General features: G+C 43.0%; 1 protein-coding gene across 5 annotated transcripts in view; it reads left to right on the plus strand.

The window, feature by feature from the left end:
- SYT9 (synaptotagmin 9) overlaps positions 1 to 21,026 on the plus strand; it is an 80,311-nt gene that overhangs the window by 23,009 nt on the left and 36,276 nt on the right. For all 5 annotated transcript variants that reach the window (XR_014167185.1, XR_014167186.1, XM_081906869.1 and 2 more), the window contains exons 2-3: positions 15,262 to 15,607; positions 18,541 to 19,087. Coding sequence is in view for 3 of the 5 variants with exons in the window: in XM_081906869.1 (XP_081762995.1) it covers positions 15,262 to 15,607; positions 18,541 to 19,087 (893 nt within the window). In the remaining 2 variants the exon portion in view is untranslated. The remainder of the gene's footprint in view (positions 1 to 15,261; positions 15,608 to 18,540; positions 19,088 to 21,026) is intronic.

Genomic DNA, 21,026 nt, shown 5'->3' on the forward strand with positions numbered 1-21,026 from the left:
GACTGAGGCTGTCAGTATTAATGTCCTGGATTCTTAAAAACTGAAAAAACAGGATGGGATTCACCCAGTGAACCTCATCCGTGGTGGAAACCTTGCTTGCGCAGTGGGGATTTCCTCCCTCTCCTTCCCCCTTCCATGTCCCCACACACCTGAAATTGGCCCTGGGGGTGGGTTTGGGAGCACCCCCAAGAAACAGGGCAAGCTTTCTGTTTGGCAAGCTGAAATGCTTACACAGGATCAAATTCCACCCTTAGCTTTCTTGAGTTCTGGCACCTAATACTGCAGAAAGTTTCTCTGAGGAGTTTGCTGAGTCATGCTTAAAAGTCAAATAATTGGACGGCAGTGACACATCTTGTTTAGAAGAAGAGGAAGTATGAAAAGCACTTTTGAATTATAAAGTGTTAATGCATTCCTAATTGCACTAGAGTTCTTCTTAAGATGCCCTGTGAATCAGATTTTCCCTGTTATTACAGCAGGGTAGTACATTTGGTGAGCTTGAAAAGAGAATGTATAACTGGTGCAGGTTTTCCCAAGAGGGTGGGTACAAAAGCACCCACAGATTCAGGGAGAAAACTGAAGCTCCTCCTTAATGTTTTTTGAAAGTATGGAATTATAGATGAGTTTTCATAAAAAAATTGTTTAGTGAAGTGTTGAAAGATGCTTTGAATTGCTCCCACCTCCAGCCATCATCTTCCTTCTGTTGGCCTCTTGAGTAAAAGCGAATGTGGTCATTCTTGTTGCTTCTAACACTTTATAGCGTATGCATTTGGTTAAGTCTCTGGACCAAAGTAGATGAGATGTTTAGAGATTCTGAATGGAAACACTCTCTTCCCCCCAGCATCCAGTTGGGAGCCCTTTGAATCTGCTTTAAATTAAAAGATGGGGAGACCTGCTCTGAATTGATAGTAAACCTTTTCAACCTCCCACTGATAAATTTTGAGTGTGAAGGAAGCAGCCATTGGTTATGCATGGTATGTGCCCATCCAACCTCACCTGTTCACAGTCTCATTAAATTGGAGTATTTCAGGATTTAGATAGCCTGTAATTCTATCAGTGGGACGCAGGTGGCGCTGTGGGTTAAAGCCTCAGCACCTAGGACTTGCCGATCGAAAGGTCGGCGGTTCGAATCCCCGCGGCGGGGTGCGCTCCCGTCGTTCGGTCCCAGCGCCTGCCAACCTAGCAGTTCGAAAGCACCTCCGGGTGCAAGTAGATAAATAGGGACCGCTTACCAGCGGGAAGGTAAACGGCGTTTCCGTGTGCGGCTCTGGCTCGCCAGAGCAGCGATGTCACACTGGCCACGTGACCCGGAAGTGTCTCTGGACTACGCTGGCCCCTGGCCTCTTAAGTGAGATGGGCGCACAACCCCAGAGTCTGTCAAGACTGGCCCGTACGGGCAGGGGTACCTTTACCTTTACCTAATTCTAACAGTGCACTCCCATTAGCACTTTGTATTGTTGTGTATGTAACATTACCCCAGTATAGCTATGGAAATACCCTATTTTAAGCTGCCTATGTGGTACAGCTTTTAAGATTCATCTATTACTTCCATTGAGTGCAATAGGGCCACATGAGCTTACATTCTAGCATTTCATTCAGATCTGTGTATAATACCTACGTAGTCCACTTGCCCATGCTCTTCCTTTCATCCTCAGAAGCGTGTGTCTTCAGCTACTGTAGCAAATCCGTCCTACCCTCCTGTGAATCAGTGGGAGGCAGAAGAATAGAGTCACATGGCAATTTTCAACATTGAAACACTTCACTGTGGCGTGTCAGCTGTCACATGGTTTGCCCTTTGCTAGCAGAAGCCAATAGGTGTTTCAAATACCTGTGAAGCACTGGAGAATGAATGGGTCATAATGTAGATTTAATTGCAGTTGCAGTCCTTTACTTGTTGCTGCTGAAAAGCCGCAGGCCAAGGACTGTGGGCCAAATTGTTCATTTGCAATGCAGACATTCATATTAATCCAGGCAAGGCGTTATGAGGGGGTGCTGCTTCAAAAAGTGTTAGAAGGATTTCTGAACATCTCCTGTCCTATGTAAACAAAGTATGAAAATACAAGGTGATCAGTAATGCTGTTGACAATTCCCAAGGAGGCCAGCAGCATTTACTTTAAGTGCCAGTATACATCAAGGCAAAATCAGGATGATTTACTAAATTCTATCAAGCAGTGTGAACATGTAGGATGTTTGAAGTTTTATTTTCTCTCCTAAATGGCACCAATCTTCATATGTGACTCTCCCTTGGGAGGTAACCGAAGAAAGGCAACATTACTTTTGACTGAGCAGGTTCCTTTATGCTCTGGCTTTCTTTAAAATATTTTTGAAATCTTAGAACACAGAGTTCTTCCCAGCTTCCTTCATACAGAGAGGCAAAGCTATATAATTGTGTTAGGAGTTTTGTTCGCAACAAATCAAAAATAATCATAGTGCTGCTGCTTTGCAAGACATTTTTGCTCTCTTAAATTGCATTAGCTTGGTAATTTGTAGAAATACCTCCTGTACCTGTCCTGCCTGATTTATGATGTGGTTTTATCCAGTCTCTGGGTTGAACACAGCCTGTATTTTTATTCTATTAGCATGTACCCACTTACAGCTAAATAATTTGTGTTATTGTTTGTTCAGATTTTATTCCTCCTGTGTCCCTCATACTCAGGGTGCATTATGACACAGGCACAACCCCCCCCCAAGACTACATTAATTTAAATGTTACAGTAAGATTAAAAACTATAAAACAAAAATAGTGTCATGTAACATTTATTATATTTATGATGATAAAATTCTCTAGATGCCATACAAATAACAAGAGAATAAAGACATTACAACCAAACTACACTGCAGTGAAAACAGAATAAATGTAAGGGAGAAAGTAAGCTGAAAAGCAATATCCCATTCTCCTCAGTCTTGCTCCTACCATTATTTTGAAATACTTATCGACTGCCTTATTATTAGAAACCCCAAAGGAATGTATGCAGTAAAATTATTGGTAAAATATCATTGTTCTTTAGGGCTAAGGTGAGCGGCTTTTCAAATGGTGAAGGCTCTCTTGCCTTCTCTCAGGACAATTTAAGTCTGTGGCTTTTGGTAATTTCTAAATTGGCAAGCTATGGTTTGCAGTTGGACGGCTCACAGCTTAACTATGGTTTGAACCTTGCCCACAGTAGGGCATGCTCAAGACAACGAGGTTAACATCAAGAGTGGTGTGGTGTGGCAAGATAGCTGGTCTGTCTGAGGTAGTGAGATGGGGCTCCTTCCTACTGCTAACAAATCTTTGCAATGATTTGTTGTTTTGAGGAGGGAACTGGCAGGGGAATAATAGAATCATAGAATTGTAGATCTCGAAGGGACCATGAGGGTCACCTAGTCCAACACTCTACAAAGCAGGAATCTTTCCGCCCCACGTGGGTCTTGAACCTCTGACCCTGAGATTATGAATCTCATGCGATACCAACTGAGCTGCCATTGGGGTTTGTAATAATTTCTTCTAACATGTTGGTGGGCTCTTTTTTTTTTTAGACTTTGCAAAGAATAATTGATTTGTAGCTGTGGAGAATCAAAGCCTGAAGAAAAATCTTTTAAAATGTTGTCTTAATATAAAAATATGATTGTTAAAAAAGGTAATAAGTAAAGGTAAAGGGACCGCTGACCGTTAAGTCCAGTCGCGGACGACTCTGGGGTTGCGGCGCTCATCTCACTTTATTGGCCGAGGGAGCCGGCGTACAGCTTCCGCGTCATGTGGCCAGCATGACTAAGCCGCTTCTGGCGAACCAGAGCAATGCACGGAAACGCTGTTTACCTTCCTGTCGGAGCGGTACCTATTTATCTACTTGCACTTTGATGTGCTTTTAAACTGCTAGGTTGGCAGGAGCAAGGACCGAACAAGGAACCGCCGACCTTCTGATCGGCAAGCCCTAGGCTCTGTGGTATAGACCACAGCGCCATCTGCGTCCCTTTAAAAAGAAAAAAGAAAAAGGTAATACCTATGTGTAAACAACAGTAACAGTGAGAGTGAAAAGATCAGCTCTAGCTGAATCCTAACTGCTACTTCACGGGGCCTCTAACTGCCAGCTGCTACAAGGCACCTGTTCAAAGAATTTAGGATTCAGTATGACCTGTCAAGGGGGACGCAGGTGGCGCTGTGGGTAAAAGCCTCAGCGCCTAGGGCTTGCCGATCGAAAGGTCGGCGGTTCGAATCCCTGCGGCGGGGTGCGCTCCCGTCGTTCGGTCCCAGCGCCTGCCAACCTAGCAGTTCGAAAGCACCCCTGGGTGCAAGTAGATAAATAGGGACCGCTTACTAGTGGGAAGGTAAACGGCGTTTCCGTGTGCGGCTCTGGCTCTGGCTCTGGCCAGAGCAGCGATGTCACGCTGGCCACGTGACCCAGAAGTGTCTCCGGACAGCGCTGGCCCCCGGCCTCTTGAGTGAGATGGGCGCACCAACCCCAGAGTCTGGCAAGACTGGCCCGTATGGGCAGGGGTACCTTTACCTTTACCTTATGACCTGTCAGCTTATCGAAAAACTCGAAAGGTCAGTGCCAGGTTAGATTATGGGGATTGCAGATTCTTGTGGGGTGGAATTCAACATTTCACTTTTCATCCTTGCCAGATGGGACGATCCTCCTCCCCTGAACCCTGTTCTCCACCCAGCCGCCCAAGCCAATTTCAGAAACACAGAGGGCAGAGACGGAGGGAAATCCATGTTGAACAAGCAGGAAGTCCTTCAGCTGACGTGGTTGGTTAGCTGAATCCCACCTGTAATTAGTATTCAGCCATTAGCAGAACTGCTACTCCAATTTTTCACTGAAAGTAACTGTGACGAAGAGGCAAATCAAGCTTTTGAACACCAACAGGCCCCATTTCTGAGCTTTATTGCATGCCCAGTCACTATGAGTGGGTATCAGTGACGCGAGAACATTGCTTTCCCTATCGCTGCCTATTTTGTAGATTCTCTCTTTTAAGCTATGATCACACAGTGCTGTTTACATTCCCTGTGGGAGCTCCTCTTGCTTAATTTGCTGCCCTAAATGGGAAAGCTTTTATGTAAAGCTTAATTGGATGCGTGTTTTAGAAATGGTACAAGAAGAGGTTAAATGGATGTTGCAGGAAATGCAGGTAAATTGGCCTGGTTGCTGGCGGTTGTTTTATCCTGCAACATTTTTCAAAACCAGCTCTTCCGGAACCAGGAATGAGGATCCATCCCCTTCCACAGCACAATAAGGTAGTGTCAAGAGAATAGCATTTCATATGCAAAAGGTACTTTGAACCTGTTTGGGGGAAAAACCCATGCACTTGGTTTGATTTCAGATTCCTAATACTGGTGTATCTTTGCTGGTAACACTGGCCTCTTAGCACATTTCCCAGCGCTTGAAGGAAGCTCCCTTGTGGATTCTATCTCTCTCAGTCTCAGTCTCCTTCCTAGGCTGGGTACTTAGCATTGATTGCTTTGGCTTTATATGGCATTCTCAGATTCACAGCCTAATCAAGTATTCATAAATATTGGTTTTCTCCATGAATTTTACATTTTGAATGGGATCCAGTTTCTGCCATCTCTTAGGCAATGATATAATGAAGCCTCCATGAATTTGCAAACATGCAACGTGACAATTTAGTATTTTATAATGAAGGATATAATGATCAAGGATTTTTGTGTTTGCTTTGGACAGATCAAATACCATCCTTCATTTCTGTGAGCTCAAGAGAATGCATAGACTACCACCAACAAAAACTGTTCCATAAAATAACATTTATGAGAATTTAATCTCTCTTTGGGGTGGGAGGTCAAGCACAATATCACCTTTTAATATGAGAATTTTGGAGGTAGCTGGGGTGGGGGGGGAACCAGCTTTGTTGCTCCAGTGTGGAGTTTTCAAGTATTGATTTATTTTTTCAAAGTAAGCTGTTACAAGCTATACCCTTGTAAAATTTATGGTGCAAGTTTTCAACATTGTAAACCACTCTGATGGGGCATAAGCAAAAAAAATATTTATTTATTATTCTACCTGTGGTTGTAATTAGATTAGAACAATTCAAGAGTAGCAATTTGTTGTCTGTCTGCGAAGACGTCGTAAACAATCCATTCTGTGCGTTTGATTGTGTCTGCACTAAACTGTTATTACTATGATTATGATTGGGGCTGCTTTGTGCTAGATTTTATATGGATGTGTGTCTCACTCCCAGCAGGATCCTTTAAAATTGTATACAAGAAAAATACTTCATTATTCTCTCTTCTCCCCACTAACTGGATACAAGGCAGTGCCTACTGTCAGTCGGTTGAAAAGACACAATAAGCATTCTGATTGGTACAATTAACTTTTCTCTATTTTACACATTGCCATCACTTGGCTACTGAATTTGAGACTGTGTAAAAACATCAGCATACATACACAGAGTTCCTATTGGAACAACTAGTCTGCAAATAACAAATAATTACTATGCTGTCCTTATTCTGAAAGTATGTGTAATATCTGCATTAAGTAGTTGAAAGGTAATTTGCTTTTTAAGATGTTAGTTCAAATGACTGGAAGGAAAGACGAAGGAGTACTAAAGAGCAAGAAATGTGTGTAATGTCTCTTGACTCGTATCTGAAATATGGGTGTGTTACTCTATGCTTTATTTAGAACGCACAGATGATTGACATGAATAGCTGTATCCTTCATGTTGCCTGTGGCAGCATTACTGTGAAGAGATTAAGTAGGCCTTTAGGTAAGAATTGTAATCTAATGGAAGAAAGAACTGGAAAATGACAGGGTTTTTTTTGTTTTTTTTTAAAAAGGGGGGGACCTCCACTATCAGTTCTCTAGTCTGTACAGTGGTACCTCGGGTTAAGTACTTAATTCGTTCCGAAGGTCCGTTCTTAACCTGAAACTGTTCTTAACCTGAGCCACCACTTTAGCTAATGGGGCCTCCTGCTGCCGGCGTGCCACCGGAGCACGATTTCTGTTCTCATCCTGAAGCAAAGTTCTTAACCCGAGGTAATATTTCTGGGTTAACAGAGTCTGTAATCTGAAGCGTATGCAACCTGAAGCGTATGTAACCTGAGGTACCACTGTATTTGTATAGTCAGTTCTTACTTATCATATAAAATGGTTGGAGAGCATAGTGTTCTCTTCATGATATTCTTGGATATAAAATGCAAAGTTTTTTTTCCTGGAAGACTTCCTGTCTACTTAGATTGGGGGCCCTCGCTGCACTATACAGTATATTTAAAGATTGTCAATCCCTTTTATCAGTTGTTACTTCCTCCAAAGAAACCTGGGAATTGTAGTTTGTTAAGGGTGCGGAAAATCATTGGAAGACCTATCTTGTCCTTACATAGCTGCAATTGGTAGAGTTCCCTGGGAAGGATTTATAAACCACTTATGAGTTTCCCTCAGACTAGAATGTTGCTTCCTTGTGACCATATAGGATCAGAGCAGAGCAGCAAGTTAAAATGGACCTGTTCCTTGTTTTCCAATTGACCAGCTTCATTGTTTTAATTACCGTACTTCTTTTAACAGCCTGATTCAAAATTCCATGTGTGCTTCCATAGTCAATAGGAAATGTTCTGTCCATTTTAATTATTGTTAGCCATCTGCAAAACCAGTCTCTAAAAGCAATATACTTTTAGAGACAGATTAAACCTAGGCATTTCTACTTGGAAGTAAATCCCATTGTGTTCAATAGTGCTTACTCCCTATGCCTGCTGCCCTTTCCAAATTGCAGAGTTCTGGATTAACATAACTAAGAATTGCAAATTAGTGATGGATCAGTGTCTTCTTGTTGTATAGTAAAGGTGCCTATAGCTGCAATCCTATAGACTCACTTGCCTGGAAGAATCTGACAGAAGTTTATAACCTATTCAATTATTTTAAGAATCCTGCATTGTTTTGTTTTGTTGCAAGGTGAGAAGCAATAGGGTGCAATGGGATAATATCATGCATTAATCCTGGCTGAGACCCTACCTGCTCGCAGACTGTCTCGCCAGAGTGGTGCATGCTCTAGTTATTTCCCACTTAGACTACTGCAATGCGCTCTATGTGGGCTACCTTTGAAGGTGACCTGCAAACTACAACTAATCCACAATGTGGCAGCTAGAATGGTGACTGGGATTGGCCACCAGAACCATATACCGTAACACCAGTCCTAAAGGATCTTCACTGGCTCCCAGTACGTTTCTGAGCACAATTCAAATTGTTGGTGCTGACATTTAAAGCCCTAAATGGCCTCAGTCCTGTATACCCATAGGAGCGTCTCCACCCCTATCACTCAGCCTGGACACTGAGGTCCAGCTCCAAGGGCCTTCTGCTGGTTCCCTCGCTGCGAGAAGTGAAGTTACAGTCAGAGGGCCTTCTCGGTAGTGGCACCCTCCCTGTGGAATGCCCTCTCTTCAGATGTCATAAACAACTATCTGACTTTTAGAAGACATCTGAAAGCAACCCTGTTTAGAGAAGTTTTTAAGGATTGATGTTTTTATTATGTTTTTAGATATCTTATAAGCCTCCCAGAGTGGCTGGGAAAGCCCAGCCAGATGGGCGGGGTATAAATAATAAAATTATTATTATTCCGTCACCCTTTTTAGTAGAAAAGATGCTATGTGAATAAAGAAGTCAGATCATGAATAAGTAATAAAAATTATTCCCATTGCTGTAGTTCATGGTAACCTATCAAATTTTATATTCTAGCCCTAGTGAGGATTAAAGGCTTTTTGCCTTTTTCATGCAAAAGTGGATAGATTTCAGAGTGCCCTTTCTCTTTCAGTGGGTTGGCACAGTAAGCTCATTTTACATTTTCTGACATTTGCATCTTTTCATACTTCAAGGGGATAAAGGTCCCTTCTTACAGAAATCTCTGCAGAGGACTGTATGTGGCATCTTTTCTTTTTGTAAAGGGTACTTAATATTTCTATAGTAAATTCAATAACATTTTGAATCCAAGCAGAATGGGAGGTGAACAGCAGGTGCAAAGAAATGTCCAGCATGAATGTATTTGCTGTTTTCAAACAAGCGGCTTCCATCTTGGTGTAAACTCAATAGCAACTCAGCAATCTGCAGACAACCTTTTTTGGCTCATAAAGTGGGAAACTTCAAATATGGTACTTAGCTTAACAGAAAAGTATTAGTGTTTTATTCTGAGCTATACTATTAATGCTGGGCTGTGTACTTTCTGCAGTATAGCACTCCAGGTTCGGAGAACATTATCCAAAATAACCATAATTACACAGGTGTGTGCTGCCCATGGTCTGTTTGTCCCAGGATCCGCTGTGAAATTATTAAATAGAGCACATATTCTGCATGCAGAAAACCCCAGATTCGGTCCCAGTTTTTCCAGGGATGGCTGGGAAAGTTGCCTGGAGTTCTGCTGCCAGGGAGTGTAAGCAGTACTGAGCCAGAGGAAACAGTGGTCTGACTTGATATAAGCCAGCTGCTTACATTCCTATTATTTGGGGCAAAGACTGAAAGAATGGAGGGTATGTGGATTGGTGGACTTTAACGGCATGTTCCAGGAAATAGGAGGCAGTGTAAGGTAAGGTTAAAAAAAGCTGAAAATGCCTTTGAAAATTTACTTCCTGGCCATGAGAAATGTTACTTGCTTCTCATCTGGCTTCTTCCACTAGGTATTGCCGATGTGTTAGTTTTCTGTATCCGTGAAGCAAGGTAAGCGGAATTTTGTGCTATATATCCAATTCCACATGTGTTGCAATCCCAGAGATGCACTTGCTGTTGGCTATACAGTACTTCTCTTCCCCCTCACCCCCATTACAACTAGCTTGCTGCAGTGTAATGTGGAAAGTTTATGAGGGCTGGTTCCCAAATGACTTGCTGCTCTTATCCATGCCTTTCCCATGCGGTTCACTGTTTACTTACAGTTTGCTTAGGTGTGTGTGAAAATTGTCCCGTTCATAGTTAATGTAGGTAGGCCAGAATTGTGTGGGATTGCTGTCTTGCCAAAGGGAAAGGGGCTCTTTTTCAAGGCAACAAAAGAAACCCCAAGTTGATCCTTTATCAGGGGGTTATTTGCTATGCAAGAATAGAAAGCAAAGCATTAAAGAGACAAGACCTCATCGCCCTTTGAGTTGCTGGAAAAAGCTCCTCCAGAACAGCAAAACAGTCTCTCACTCTGTCTGTCTGTAGCTGGCACTGGGATCTCCCGTTACGCAAGGGCATTACTGGGCTTTATCCTATTTTTAATATCAGTTGATGCGCAATGGGAGGAGTGCAGAAAGAAGAACCGCCATGGTGCATCTGCAGCAGCACAACCGGATGCCTTCATCTGCCCCAGCTGCAACTAAACATGTCTCTGCAGCCACAGCAGGCGCTGCAACCTCCCAACAGTTTGACTTCGCCTGCAAAGGCACTCTCCCCCAAGGCAGATGGTTGCCAACTATGATGATCTCATCAAATTTTTCCACTCTCCTAACTGGTGGCTTCAAATGACTGGCAGGTCACCAAGAGTTATGGCTGTCCAGTGCCTTATCTTATCCATGGTGTTTTGTAGTTTTAATTATATTGCCAGTAGAAGGTAGGAATGCCAAGGTGCATTGAATCCGCTCAGTGTGCGGGGGGGGGGGGGAGCATAAGTGTGACAAACAGGCAGTCGTTTCTTGTATACACAAAAGAGCTAAGGGAAAGTAACGCATCTTTGTAGTTCAGATTTCTCCTTTCTCTGTTTGTGTGTGTACAGTATTTCTAAGTTGTCTGCCACTTCAATGTTTAATGCTGTTTAGTAACTCTTTAGTGCTCTCTCTCCTTTCTGCTTTGCATTCCCTCCTTTGGGAAAGACAACAACGGATGACAATGGGGCCCCCGTGCTCCTTAAATGTGTTTTCTGAAAACGTGGAAGCATTTAAAGTTTAAACTACTGCTTTTACTCTTCCTTATGGGGAGGCATAAGGAGCCTAAATGCTATAAATTGGACCTCTGGGGATGCTCACACTCTTAGATCTTAAGCGGGTAGGGCTGGGGAAAAAGGAGTTTGAATTTCACACAGATACATATAAAAATGCAGTCAGTAAAAATATGTTTTCTTCCTGACAGTAGTATGACCTAGTATTGTTGAAAACCTCCTTAAACACAGCAGAGAGACTGCAATCTCCTGGGAAAGTAAGGTCACTGGTTTGAAGCAGTGCATGAACCACATCTGCTGACCTTGATGTACCACCATAGAAAATGAGAAAGACAAGGGGAGGGGGAGGAAAGCTTTGATAGGCCATCTCAGCCTTCGCCGACTATTGCAAAAACAAAGATGGTCTGCTGGTAACAGTCACAAGGTAGCTATGCCACACCAGTTTCCAAGGAGATAGGACAAATACCTTGATATGGTGAAGATTAGAATTTCCAGGCATTACGATAGTAGAATTATATGCCCCCTCCCCTCTGCCTTAATATTTAGAAACTCTGCTGTATGATATAAGGGAGATTCTGATTATCTGCAAGAATAAGTGGGACACCCCCAAAATTTGTGTTTACTGTCAGTGCAGCTGAGCTGTGGCCTTTACAGCTGTTGAGGTGCTGGCGCACTGCTGTGATTCTTTTGAAAAGTGAGCTTGTAAGAAAAAAATCGCCTTTACCTTGAAGATTAACAAAGGCCTGAAAACTGTACAGTTCCATTGAAGCTTCTGTACATTTGGGCAGCCAGGGTCTGTTGCAGGGAGGTGCAAGTTCCTGACTCTGAGCCAAGACATAACAGCCTGCAGGAATATATTTAGGCCTAGATAAATAGGTTCAGAGGAGCTGAGCTGCACCAAGGAAGATGTAGTGAGGTTGAGGGTAAATCACAAGTGTAAGTAATATGAAGGCGGCTCCATAGGAATAGAGTATTTTAACGCTGGAGAGACAACTGCTTGGAACACTCCTTACCTGAGGCATCTCTACTCCAAGGATGCCGCAAGGGACTTAATAGCTATGAATAGTGAAAGGAATAGGGCCTGCCTGGTGTGAATCATATACTCGGTAATCAAAGAGATTGCTTGCAAACGATTGCCTTGTCAGCAGCACCATTTAGTCATAGTAAATTGTGTGTGTGTGACTATGAAACACATCAGCATAAAAGAAATAACAGGAATAAAAAAAGGAATGTGCTGAAAAAGCAAAGCATTTCATTTTACTGATCCGTTAGTGTCTCCTAAATACATGACTACAAATATATCCTCAAGAGATCAGTGGCGTCCGGTGAAAGTTTTCATAGGGGACAGTTAGGGCCACAGGCACCAGCTTGTGAGGGCGATTCAGGGAGGGTGATATCCTGATATCCCACGTTTGGGCACCGCGCCTCCCTCCCAAATCTGGGCAGAAGCTCCCTGGGCTTTGGGAAGGAGGCACCAGGATTTAATAGTCTAATTTACTGAGAATATTTGGGAGACCAGCCTAGTCCCCCTAGTTCATTGATCACACACACACTCTTCTTGATCTGCTCACTTTCTGTAGGTGGGGAGCTTGCATCTTTTGTTGTTTGCTTGAGTTGTGCGTTCTTTTCCTTCTAATGTTAACCTCCTCGTGAACCATTTCCGATAGAGGGGCAGAAAATAAAAATAAACAAATGAAATAGTGAGTCGTTTTGCAAAGCTTCTTGTAGGGCATCCTTACTACACTTTGGCTGTCTCTTCACTGCTGCCGGAACCCCCTTGGTGTAGAACTCCTATTGCTGGGGTCCCAGTTTCCTAGCAGTCAGTGAGAGGAGATTACTTTTCCTTCTTCCTCACTCTAGAACAGGCATAGGCAACCTCGGCCCGCCAGATGTTTTGGGACTACAATTCTCATCATCCCTGACCACTAGTCCTGTTAGCTAGGGATCATGGGAGTTGTAGTCCCAAAACATCTGGTGGGCCAAGGTTGCCTATGCCTGCTCTAGGAACTAGCAATTCCATTGCAGTAGTTGCCCCTTCTCAGAAATTGCCTTCCACACCTATAGCTAGACGTAGTGGGGGTTCAGGGGGTACTTGAGGATATGCAGCACCCACACCTCTTTTTGTTGTTGTTAAAAAGTGTGGCATTTACTGTAAAAACTTCATGGTGTCTACTGGCACCTATTTTTCTAGAAAAAAAGCACTGGCTGAACATATAGATGCAGGAAGGAGGCCACGCCTCCTGGCCCCACCTGCAGCATCACACCTCTTGAGCCCTAGGTATCTGTGAAGACAGGAAGGTGCTTTCAACAGTACATATGAAGACTTGCCCATTACAGACATCACACACCATGCCTAGACGTCATGGGGGAAGAGAGCACATCATCAGGGATGGGGCCAGGAATGAGGCTGTGGTTGTATAAATCTCCCAGGCACGGGGCATTGCTTGACAAAGGGCAGTCTCATTTCCCACACAGTTTTGTGGTTTTATTTCTAATGGTTCTTTAGCAGCTGAGCAGCCTTCTTCTGTCCCGCATGGCCATTAGTAGCTCTCCTGTAACCCTTTAAAAATACCTGCAAGGCTCTCTTTCTCTCTCCACCCCCACCCCACTGCTGCCTTTCCCCAAGGAGCGCTTCACTGTTTGTGAACGTTTTCTGTATATTTGGTGCAGCACATATTTAAGAAGCTCTGCAAAAATCTCTGTAAATGGCTGTTTCTTTTAGCCTCTTTCTGTTGTTTCTCTCTGTAGTAACCCAGATGTGTCAGCATGGCTACGAGATAAGATAATAGTAGGATTTTGTGAAAGGTGAGCAAATTGCCTATTCTGTCAGTTCCCTGTGACTTAGAACACCCCAGGAAAATAGGAGGGGGAAGCTTTGCTGGGAAAAAACAGCAAAACAGGTGAGCCATTTGGAGGCTTCCAGGTTAAAGAACAATTTGAAAGAGGGATGGTTGTTACCCAAAATTATAGACTGTGGGTTGTTATAGCCATCGGGTTTTTGGAAACATGGAAATACTCTGACTTCCACTTACCATGTACAATACAAAAGGCCTTTCTTCTTTCTGTTGCCGCTTAGTCACCAGCAAGGATTGTTGTACTGCCTTGGGAGGTCCCTGCTAAAATATATTTGAGGGCCTTGTCAATGAGTACCCAAATAAAAGCCTGACATTATTATCCACAAAAGGGTAAATAGTCCTGCATGACAAAAAGCATCTGCGCGCTTGCAGCTGTTTTGAAAAGAGAAACAGCTACTTTTCAAAATTTCAGCAACATCTTCTACGTTAATCACGTACATTCTTTGAAGGGTGTGTGATGTTCTCGTGTGTGTGTGTGTACACAGTGAGACACTCACACACAAAACAAAAAGGGAAACAAGCTTTTTATTATTTCATTGATGTAAAATCTTGATACCTTGTCTTACCATCCATTAGGCTCCAAGAGGTGTCCGAATGCCAGTTGGCATCCATCTGTCTCAGAAGACAATGGAGGAATGAGCCTTTGGGAGTGAAGTCAAACCGTTGGAGTCTGCTGTGGCTGTAGAGACCAGTACGGAAGAGACATGCTTTGTTGCAGCTGGGGCACATGAAGGCTTTTAACTGTGCTGCTGCAGATGTACCATGATGGCAGTATGAAACAGATCAACTGTAAACCATGTTAAAAACAAGCAATCCATGGCAGAAGCTTTTATTCTGTTTGTTTTCCTGCTGTAACAATGTTCTCTCTCCCAGGGGCAGAGCTAGATGCCCTGGCACCTGGAGTGGCACACATGCTGTGCACCTAGAAGTGGGGCGATCTGCCCACAGGGCGATCGGCACGGCGGCACGATCCTCCCCAGGGGCCGATCTCAGTGTGGTGCCGCAATCCTCCCCTACAGCGAGCCAGAGGAAGAGGGAGAGCTGCAGCTTTGCCGCTCGCTGCATTGCCGCTCACCGGGCTTGGGGGAGTCGCAGGTGGGGGGGCACGCTGAATGTCAACCCCTTCAGGATGACACCCAGTGGCACCCCACACCCCCTTCCTACACCCCTGCTCTCTCCAGGCATTACGTTTGTGGAGGGAGAACGTGGTGTGTGTGCAAAGGGGCCTGCGGAATAGGAGAGAGGAGGAGGAAGTGTGGAAATAGCGGAGACAGAGACAGATGTGATACATAAAGCAGAGGCATTAGGTTTTCTTGAAGTCTGGATGATAAATCAACGTGTCTTGTAAAAGAGCATTCGGTGAGCACCACAAAGTCCTGTGCTAGTTTGATGATATGTCTTTTTTTCTTGAGTGGAGAGTTAGGAAGGAAAACAGTACCAAAATTTTGACCTACCCAGCAGCTTCTGTGCACAAAAAATTTTGTTTATTTATTAAATTGGTATACCACTCTTAATCCAAGGTTTATTTCATTAAAGTCTCTGATTTTTCCTTCCAGTGTTGACATGTGTCTATTTTCCTTCTTCTTTTCAGATATCACAGTGAGTTTACTGTCCTTAGTTGTCACAGCATGTGGACTTGCTTTGTTTGGGGTGTCTCTGTTTGTGTCCTGGAAGCTGTGTTGGGTTCCTTGGCGAGAACGTGGCCTGCCTGGAAACAAAGACAAGCAGGAGTCCCTGAACTATACAGACACAGAGTCCAATGACCACGAGTATAGCGAGGATTACTTGGGACAACCTACCACCTACCCCGACTCTTCCATGAAGATTAGCCACACATCCCCTGACATCCCTTTGGACGCTAAGGCAGGGACCAAGGAAAACTGTGTGCATAATGTCCGGATGCATCGACAGATCACGGAGCCAACTCCTTCTGCACGGTCAGTAGCTCCAGTAAGGAACAGAGTTGCCCCCAAAGTAAAAAAGCTTTACTGTGCCAAAAAGTATCCCTTACCTAACAGGCTCCTTGGTCACCAAGGACTGCACAGGTGGAGGTTTGTGTTTGCTTTATCAGGTGCAGGAGCAGGATTCTTGATGGGAAAGGAAGAAGGCATCAGAGACTAATTTAGAGATAGCATTCCTGATCGTGGGAGAGATGGGCAACCAACACATCCCCTTGCCTTCATTCACCAGTTCCCATGATCCTGAAAGGGGCCTCATGAATAAAAGTACACTCTAAATACTTTTGAGTAAAGGCCTGGTTGTAATCGAGACAAAGGAGCCAGCAAACCGGTGTGGCTGGAGGATCAAACATAAAAGGCCAGAGGAAAGGGGAAGCCAAGGAAGAAAGGACCACTACAGTTTACTGTATTCAGAATGGGAATTAGGAGAAGGAACCAAGGGGATCACTTCATTTTCTCCAACCGCCTGAGGCTTGCCTGACCACCTTCCTCACACTGGGTCACAAATCAGCATCCTGTGTGAAGCAAGGGAGGCAGAGTCTCTTGGGTACCCCTTGACACTTGTGGCTGTGTGTCAGTAAGTGTGTTGGTCTGCATTGGTATAGCTAGTGCTTCAGAAGATGGAAAAGATCCCAAAGGATTGCAAGTCAGTAATTTGTCCACACTGTGCCATCCCATTTATTGTTGTTTGGCACATCCTCTTCCTCCTTTTTACAAAAAAGGGGAGGGTAAATGCATTTCAGGGTGTTTTCATATTGTGGGTAATTTCAGTACAATTTTAGAACTCGTGAAATCATCCATCACACCTTTCTTCCTTGTATACAGTTTTGGCTACAACTTGGGACTCAGCTAATACAGCTGCAAATAAAACATTTTAAGTGTGTTTTAAGTGCGATGCACAATGTGACACTAGATGGCGATGATGAGCCTTATGGAAAATTCAATGTACTGTATTTTTAAAAATGCTTTAAAAAGTAGCATTTTCAGAACAGTTTTTATATGTGTGTAGATTCCACCTTGATCTGAAAAGTGTTATAGATGTTCGGTTTGAGAAATCTATACAAACATTCTGACTCACCTGTTAGTTGTAAGCTTCTATACCATCATTACGTACATTATTTTACTTGTATCAAAAAAATCCTATTCTCAATAAAAAATTTAAAAAAGCTGAGCATTCTGACTAAGCATTTCCCCCAAATAACAGGAACAGTTAGCTTTTAGTAATATTGCAGAGAATTAGCAAAAGTACTAGAGTCAGACTTGAATGGCATGTACTTTTGCAAATGTTGCCGTAGCAGCCGGACGCTTGCAGGCAACGTATAGAAAGAGCCCCACTCATTTTTTGCTGTTTTATGAACTAGACGTAATTGCCAGGTTGTTGAAATCCTATAGTAACTGAAGGGCTGCCTCAATTTAATCTTGCAAAGTATGTTCATTTTCACTTACCTCTGCAGCTGTGGGTGCTGATATAGTCCTGCAAAGAATTCAACAAAAATAGAACAGGTTAACAAAACACTTGCGAGAGTTTGAAATAGGAAGTGCTAGGTATTAGCCACAGCTTTGGTGGAGTGGGTGGGAGGTGAAATCACCAAGGGGGAAGACTGACTGAACAAAACTGCGTGAAGAGGAGTGTATGTAAAATATGGGAGAGCTAATGCTGGTGGGGCAGAGTCAACATAAAAAACTGCTGAACTGTATCAGATCTATGGCTAGCCCAGTGCAGCTCAGTCTTGTTGACTGTGTACAACCACCTCACAAGCAAGACATGTTGAAGATAGCTTTCCTCTGCAGTTTGCCCCATCATCTGGTAAACAAAGGTATATTATCTCTCCAAACACATGGGGTGAAATTCCACATTGTGCTGATACGCATGATCTGCAAAAGCATTTCAGCTTGTGGGATGGAATGACCTCCCTCTCCTCCCCGGAACACTGTTAGGGTTTTTTTTCCCCCCTGACTTCCTTCCTGAGCCAGTTTTAAGGGGCAGATAGGGAGAGAAGAAGGGGAATCCCAGTTGTTCAAGCAGAAGTTCTTGCACAGGGCTTCTGCCAATGGGGCACCTTAGGCGGTCAGTTTTTTATTATCATAATGAATACAGTAGTAATTATTACACTCATCTACCATAAACTTGTCCCCGCCTTTCGAAAGCTATTAGTATCGTGGCTATACCACATCTTATGGTAATAAAAAACCATAAGGTGCATTGAGTAGATGAATGCGTACTTGTTTATACTGCTGTGCACAGTGGTACCTTGGTACTTGAACAACTTAGCTCCCAAACAAATCGGCTTCCACGCCTTGATATTTTAATAGTTTTGGGAGTCAAATGGACTCCTGGAACGGATTAGGTTCGAGAACCAAGGTACCACTGTATTTGGGGAGTAGCAAGGCACTTTTGACCTCTGGCAAGATTTAGAACAGATGAATGACCTATATAGGTGGAGCAACTGGAAGAACAGAACACAGCAGCAGCATAGTCAGAAACTGAGTGTGAAAGCTGTGGTATCCACATAAATTGTGGAAGGGATCAAGGATGAATTAGATTAATATTTGATCAAGAGGCAGTGTAAAATTTGCTTGCAGCTAGGTTACAGTGAGAGGAACCATCAAGGGACAGCGGAAATTTCAAAGGGGGGAAAGCACCACCAACCTCTTACCTATTGCCCAGGTGATTGGAAAGAGAGGATGCAGTCAAGTTAGAAGCATGATTGGTAAGAAGTCCACAACGACCTATACAAGTTGCATGGATAAGTGGTGTGGTAGGGAAACCATATAAAAAACGTTCTTAATTGTCCAAAATCATGATTTAAGCTTTCATTTTTTTAATTATATATTTTTTATTTCCTTTAACACTGTAGAGATGCTGTAATCCCACCTGTCTAATCAAGTCTGTTTTGTTGTTTTTATTCAAGGCATAATTCATTCCGAAGGCAGCTCAATCTCTCAAACCCAGACTTCAACATCCAGCAGATCCAAAAGCAGGAGCAGCTGACAGGGATTGGGCGCATCAAGCCTGAGCTGTATAAACAAAGATCGGTGGACACAGATGATGGGAGGAGGAACAATAGCAAATCTTGTGGGAAGCTCAACTTTATTGTGAAATATGATTGTGACTTGGAGCAACTGATAGTGAAGATTCACAAAGCTGTCAACCTGCCAGCAAAGGACTTCTCTGGGACTTCAGACCCCTATGTCAAGATCTACTTACTTCCAGATAGGAAAACAAAACACCAGACTAAAGTGCATAGAAAGACCCTAAACCCAGTGTTTGATGAAGTTTTTTTATTTCCTGTTCCTTACAATGATTTGAGCACGAGGAAACTCCACTTCTCTGTATATGACTTTGACCGATTCTCCAGGCATGACTTGATTGGCCAAGTGATAGTGGATAATTTTTTAGAGTTGTCAGACTTTCCCAGGGAGTGTAATCTTTGGAAGGATATTGAATATGTCACCAATGTAAGTATGACCCTTCTGAGATTTTATTTTCTGCCTCTTTACATTGTTGCCCAGTTTATCTGCTGTCAAAGTGGTCGATTTGTGGCAAAAGTCACCCCTTATTGTATCTACCTGAAACTGACTTAGTCCAAAGACTACATTCTATGTGGAGGAATTACTGTGGTGTTATATAAAAGCTTGTGCCTTTCCCCTGAATTTCATTCTTAAATATTATTTTCCTTGCTAATTTGATTTTCCATTGGCTTATATGATTTATCACAGAGAATTGATAACTTTTTAGAGATTGGTAGGCTTGTGTGTTCTGTTCTGATAAAAATTATTACCTTACATTTTCCAGCTAGAATTTCAGAGTTACATTCCCAACCCCCATTGCATTCTTGATTCTGTAAGTGCAGTTTCATAGATACATTTCCATAATCTTTGGACAGCTCTGAAGACTTCACCAACCTAGGAGACTTTTTGCTCATTTGTTGTGCCACGTACATGAACAGTAGAGCATGTTGGGGTTTTTCCTGATTAGTTCCGCTGAGAGAAACCAGCAGTGGTGTAGTGGATAAGTATTGCAGGGCAGCACAACTCCAGGTTGTTTGTCAGAACAGGAGCAATAATGTCATCAGCCTTAGCGATGTGGTAATTGGGGGATTTTCCTTGCTCTGGGAAGTGAATGAGGCGATAATGAAGCCTTCAGATTTGTAAGATCGGTATAGAAAAAGTCACAGAAAGAGGAAATAGAGGCTGGGTAGGCCTTCCCATTCCTTTCATAAGATCCCTACTTCATTCTTGCAGTAGTAGTTTTCTGCAAAATTGTCTGCATTTCTAATTAAAATGAAATGGCTGCATTTCAGCTAGCTGGGGATTTGTTATTGAGGCCCAGTGTGTTTTACAAGCTGAATCCATGCAGTCTGAAATAGATCAATGGCACTTGCTTGCAGGAAACTGCGCAGCAGAGCAGCAATGCTGATCCTAATAAATTGTATTTAGGGATAAGGGAGAAATTTGATTCAGTTCACATTTAAAGGTGAACCTACGTAATTTGCTCTCTCCTAAACAATAGGTGAACTGAAGCACAGCCATTGTGTTTTAAACTCTCCTTGGGAGCATGGATATTGGAACATGATGAGCTCCTCCCTTTAAAATTTACTACTACACCACTGGGGAACCACACATTTGTCTCTTGACTGTGGAGTTGTAGAAAAATACAATATTTATTCATTATTACTTACTTCAACAGTTTATATACTGCTTCGCCCAATAGCATTTTGGCAGCTGGTGCAAACTTTTAAACCCTGGCGTTATATGCTGGTAATATTCTGACCCCACCAGCAGTCTAGCCCAGGCTTCCTCAAACTTGGCCCTCCAGATGTTTTGAGACTACAGTTCCCATCACCCCTGACCACTGGTCCTGCTAGCTAGGGATCTTGGAAGTTGTAGGCCAAAAACATCTTTTAGAGGGCCGAGCTTGAGGAAGCCTGGTCTAGCCACAGCATTTTGTGAGGCTTTCATCTACTGTACTCTCCATATAGTTTTCCTCTCCTCTCTTTACAAAGTACTGCACCAGCAGCTGTCTCATGAGGTTATTCACAAGCAAGGGGAAGAAAACATTTTAGGATAACATTGAAGCTCTGCCATCCTATTTATATATATATATATATAAATAATTTTTTTTTAACCGACCAATAAAATCAAATCACATCACATAAATTCCAAATTTCAAAGCCGAATTTTAAATTTTTGTTGGGGGGACCCATATTTCAAGTTCCGAAGGGGATCCAATCATCTTCTTGCTGCTGCTTTAATGTCCACAAATCTGTCCAAATAATGTTCATAATTCTATCCAGTCCTATCTTGCTGTTTCCCACATCTCATCTTGTTATTTTCATATATTTTTCCTTTCTCTTTATGACCTCTTCTGATAATCTCCTTAAGCAGGTAAAAACAA

This window comes from Podarcis melisellensis (assembly GCF_964234715.1).
Source record: "Podarcis melisellensis genome assembly, chromosome: 1".
Taxonomy (NCBI): Eukaryota; Metazoa; Chordata; class Lepidosauria; order Squamata; family Lacertidae; genus Podarcis; species Podarcis melisellensis.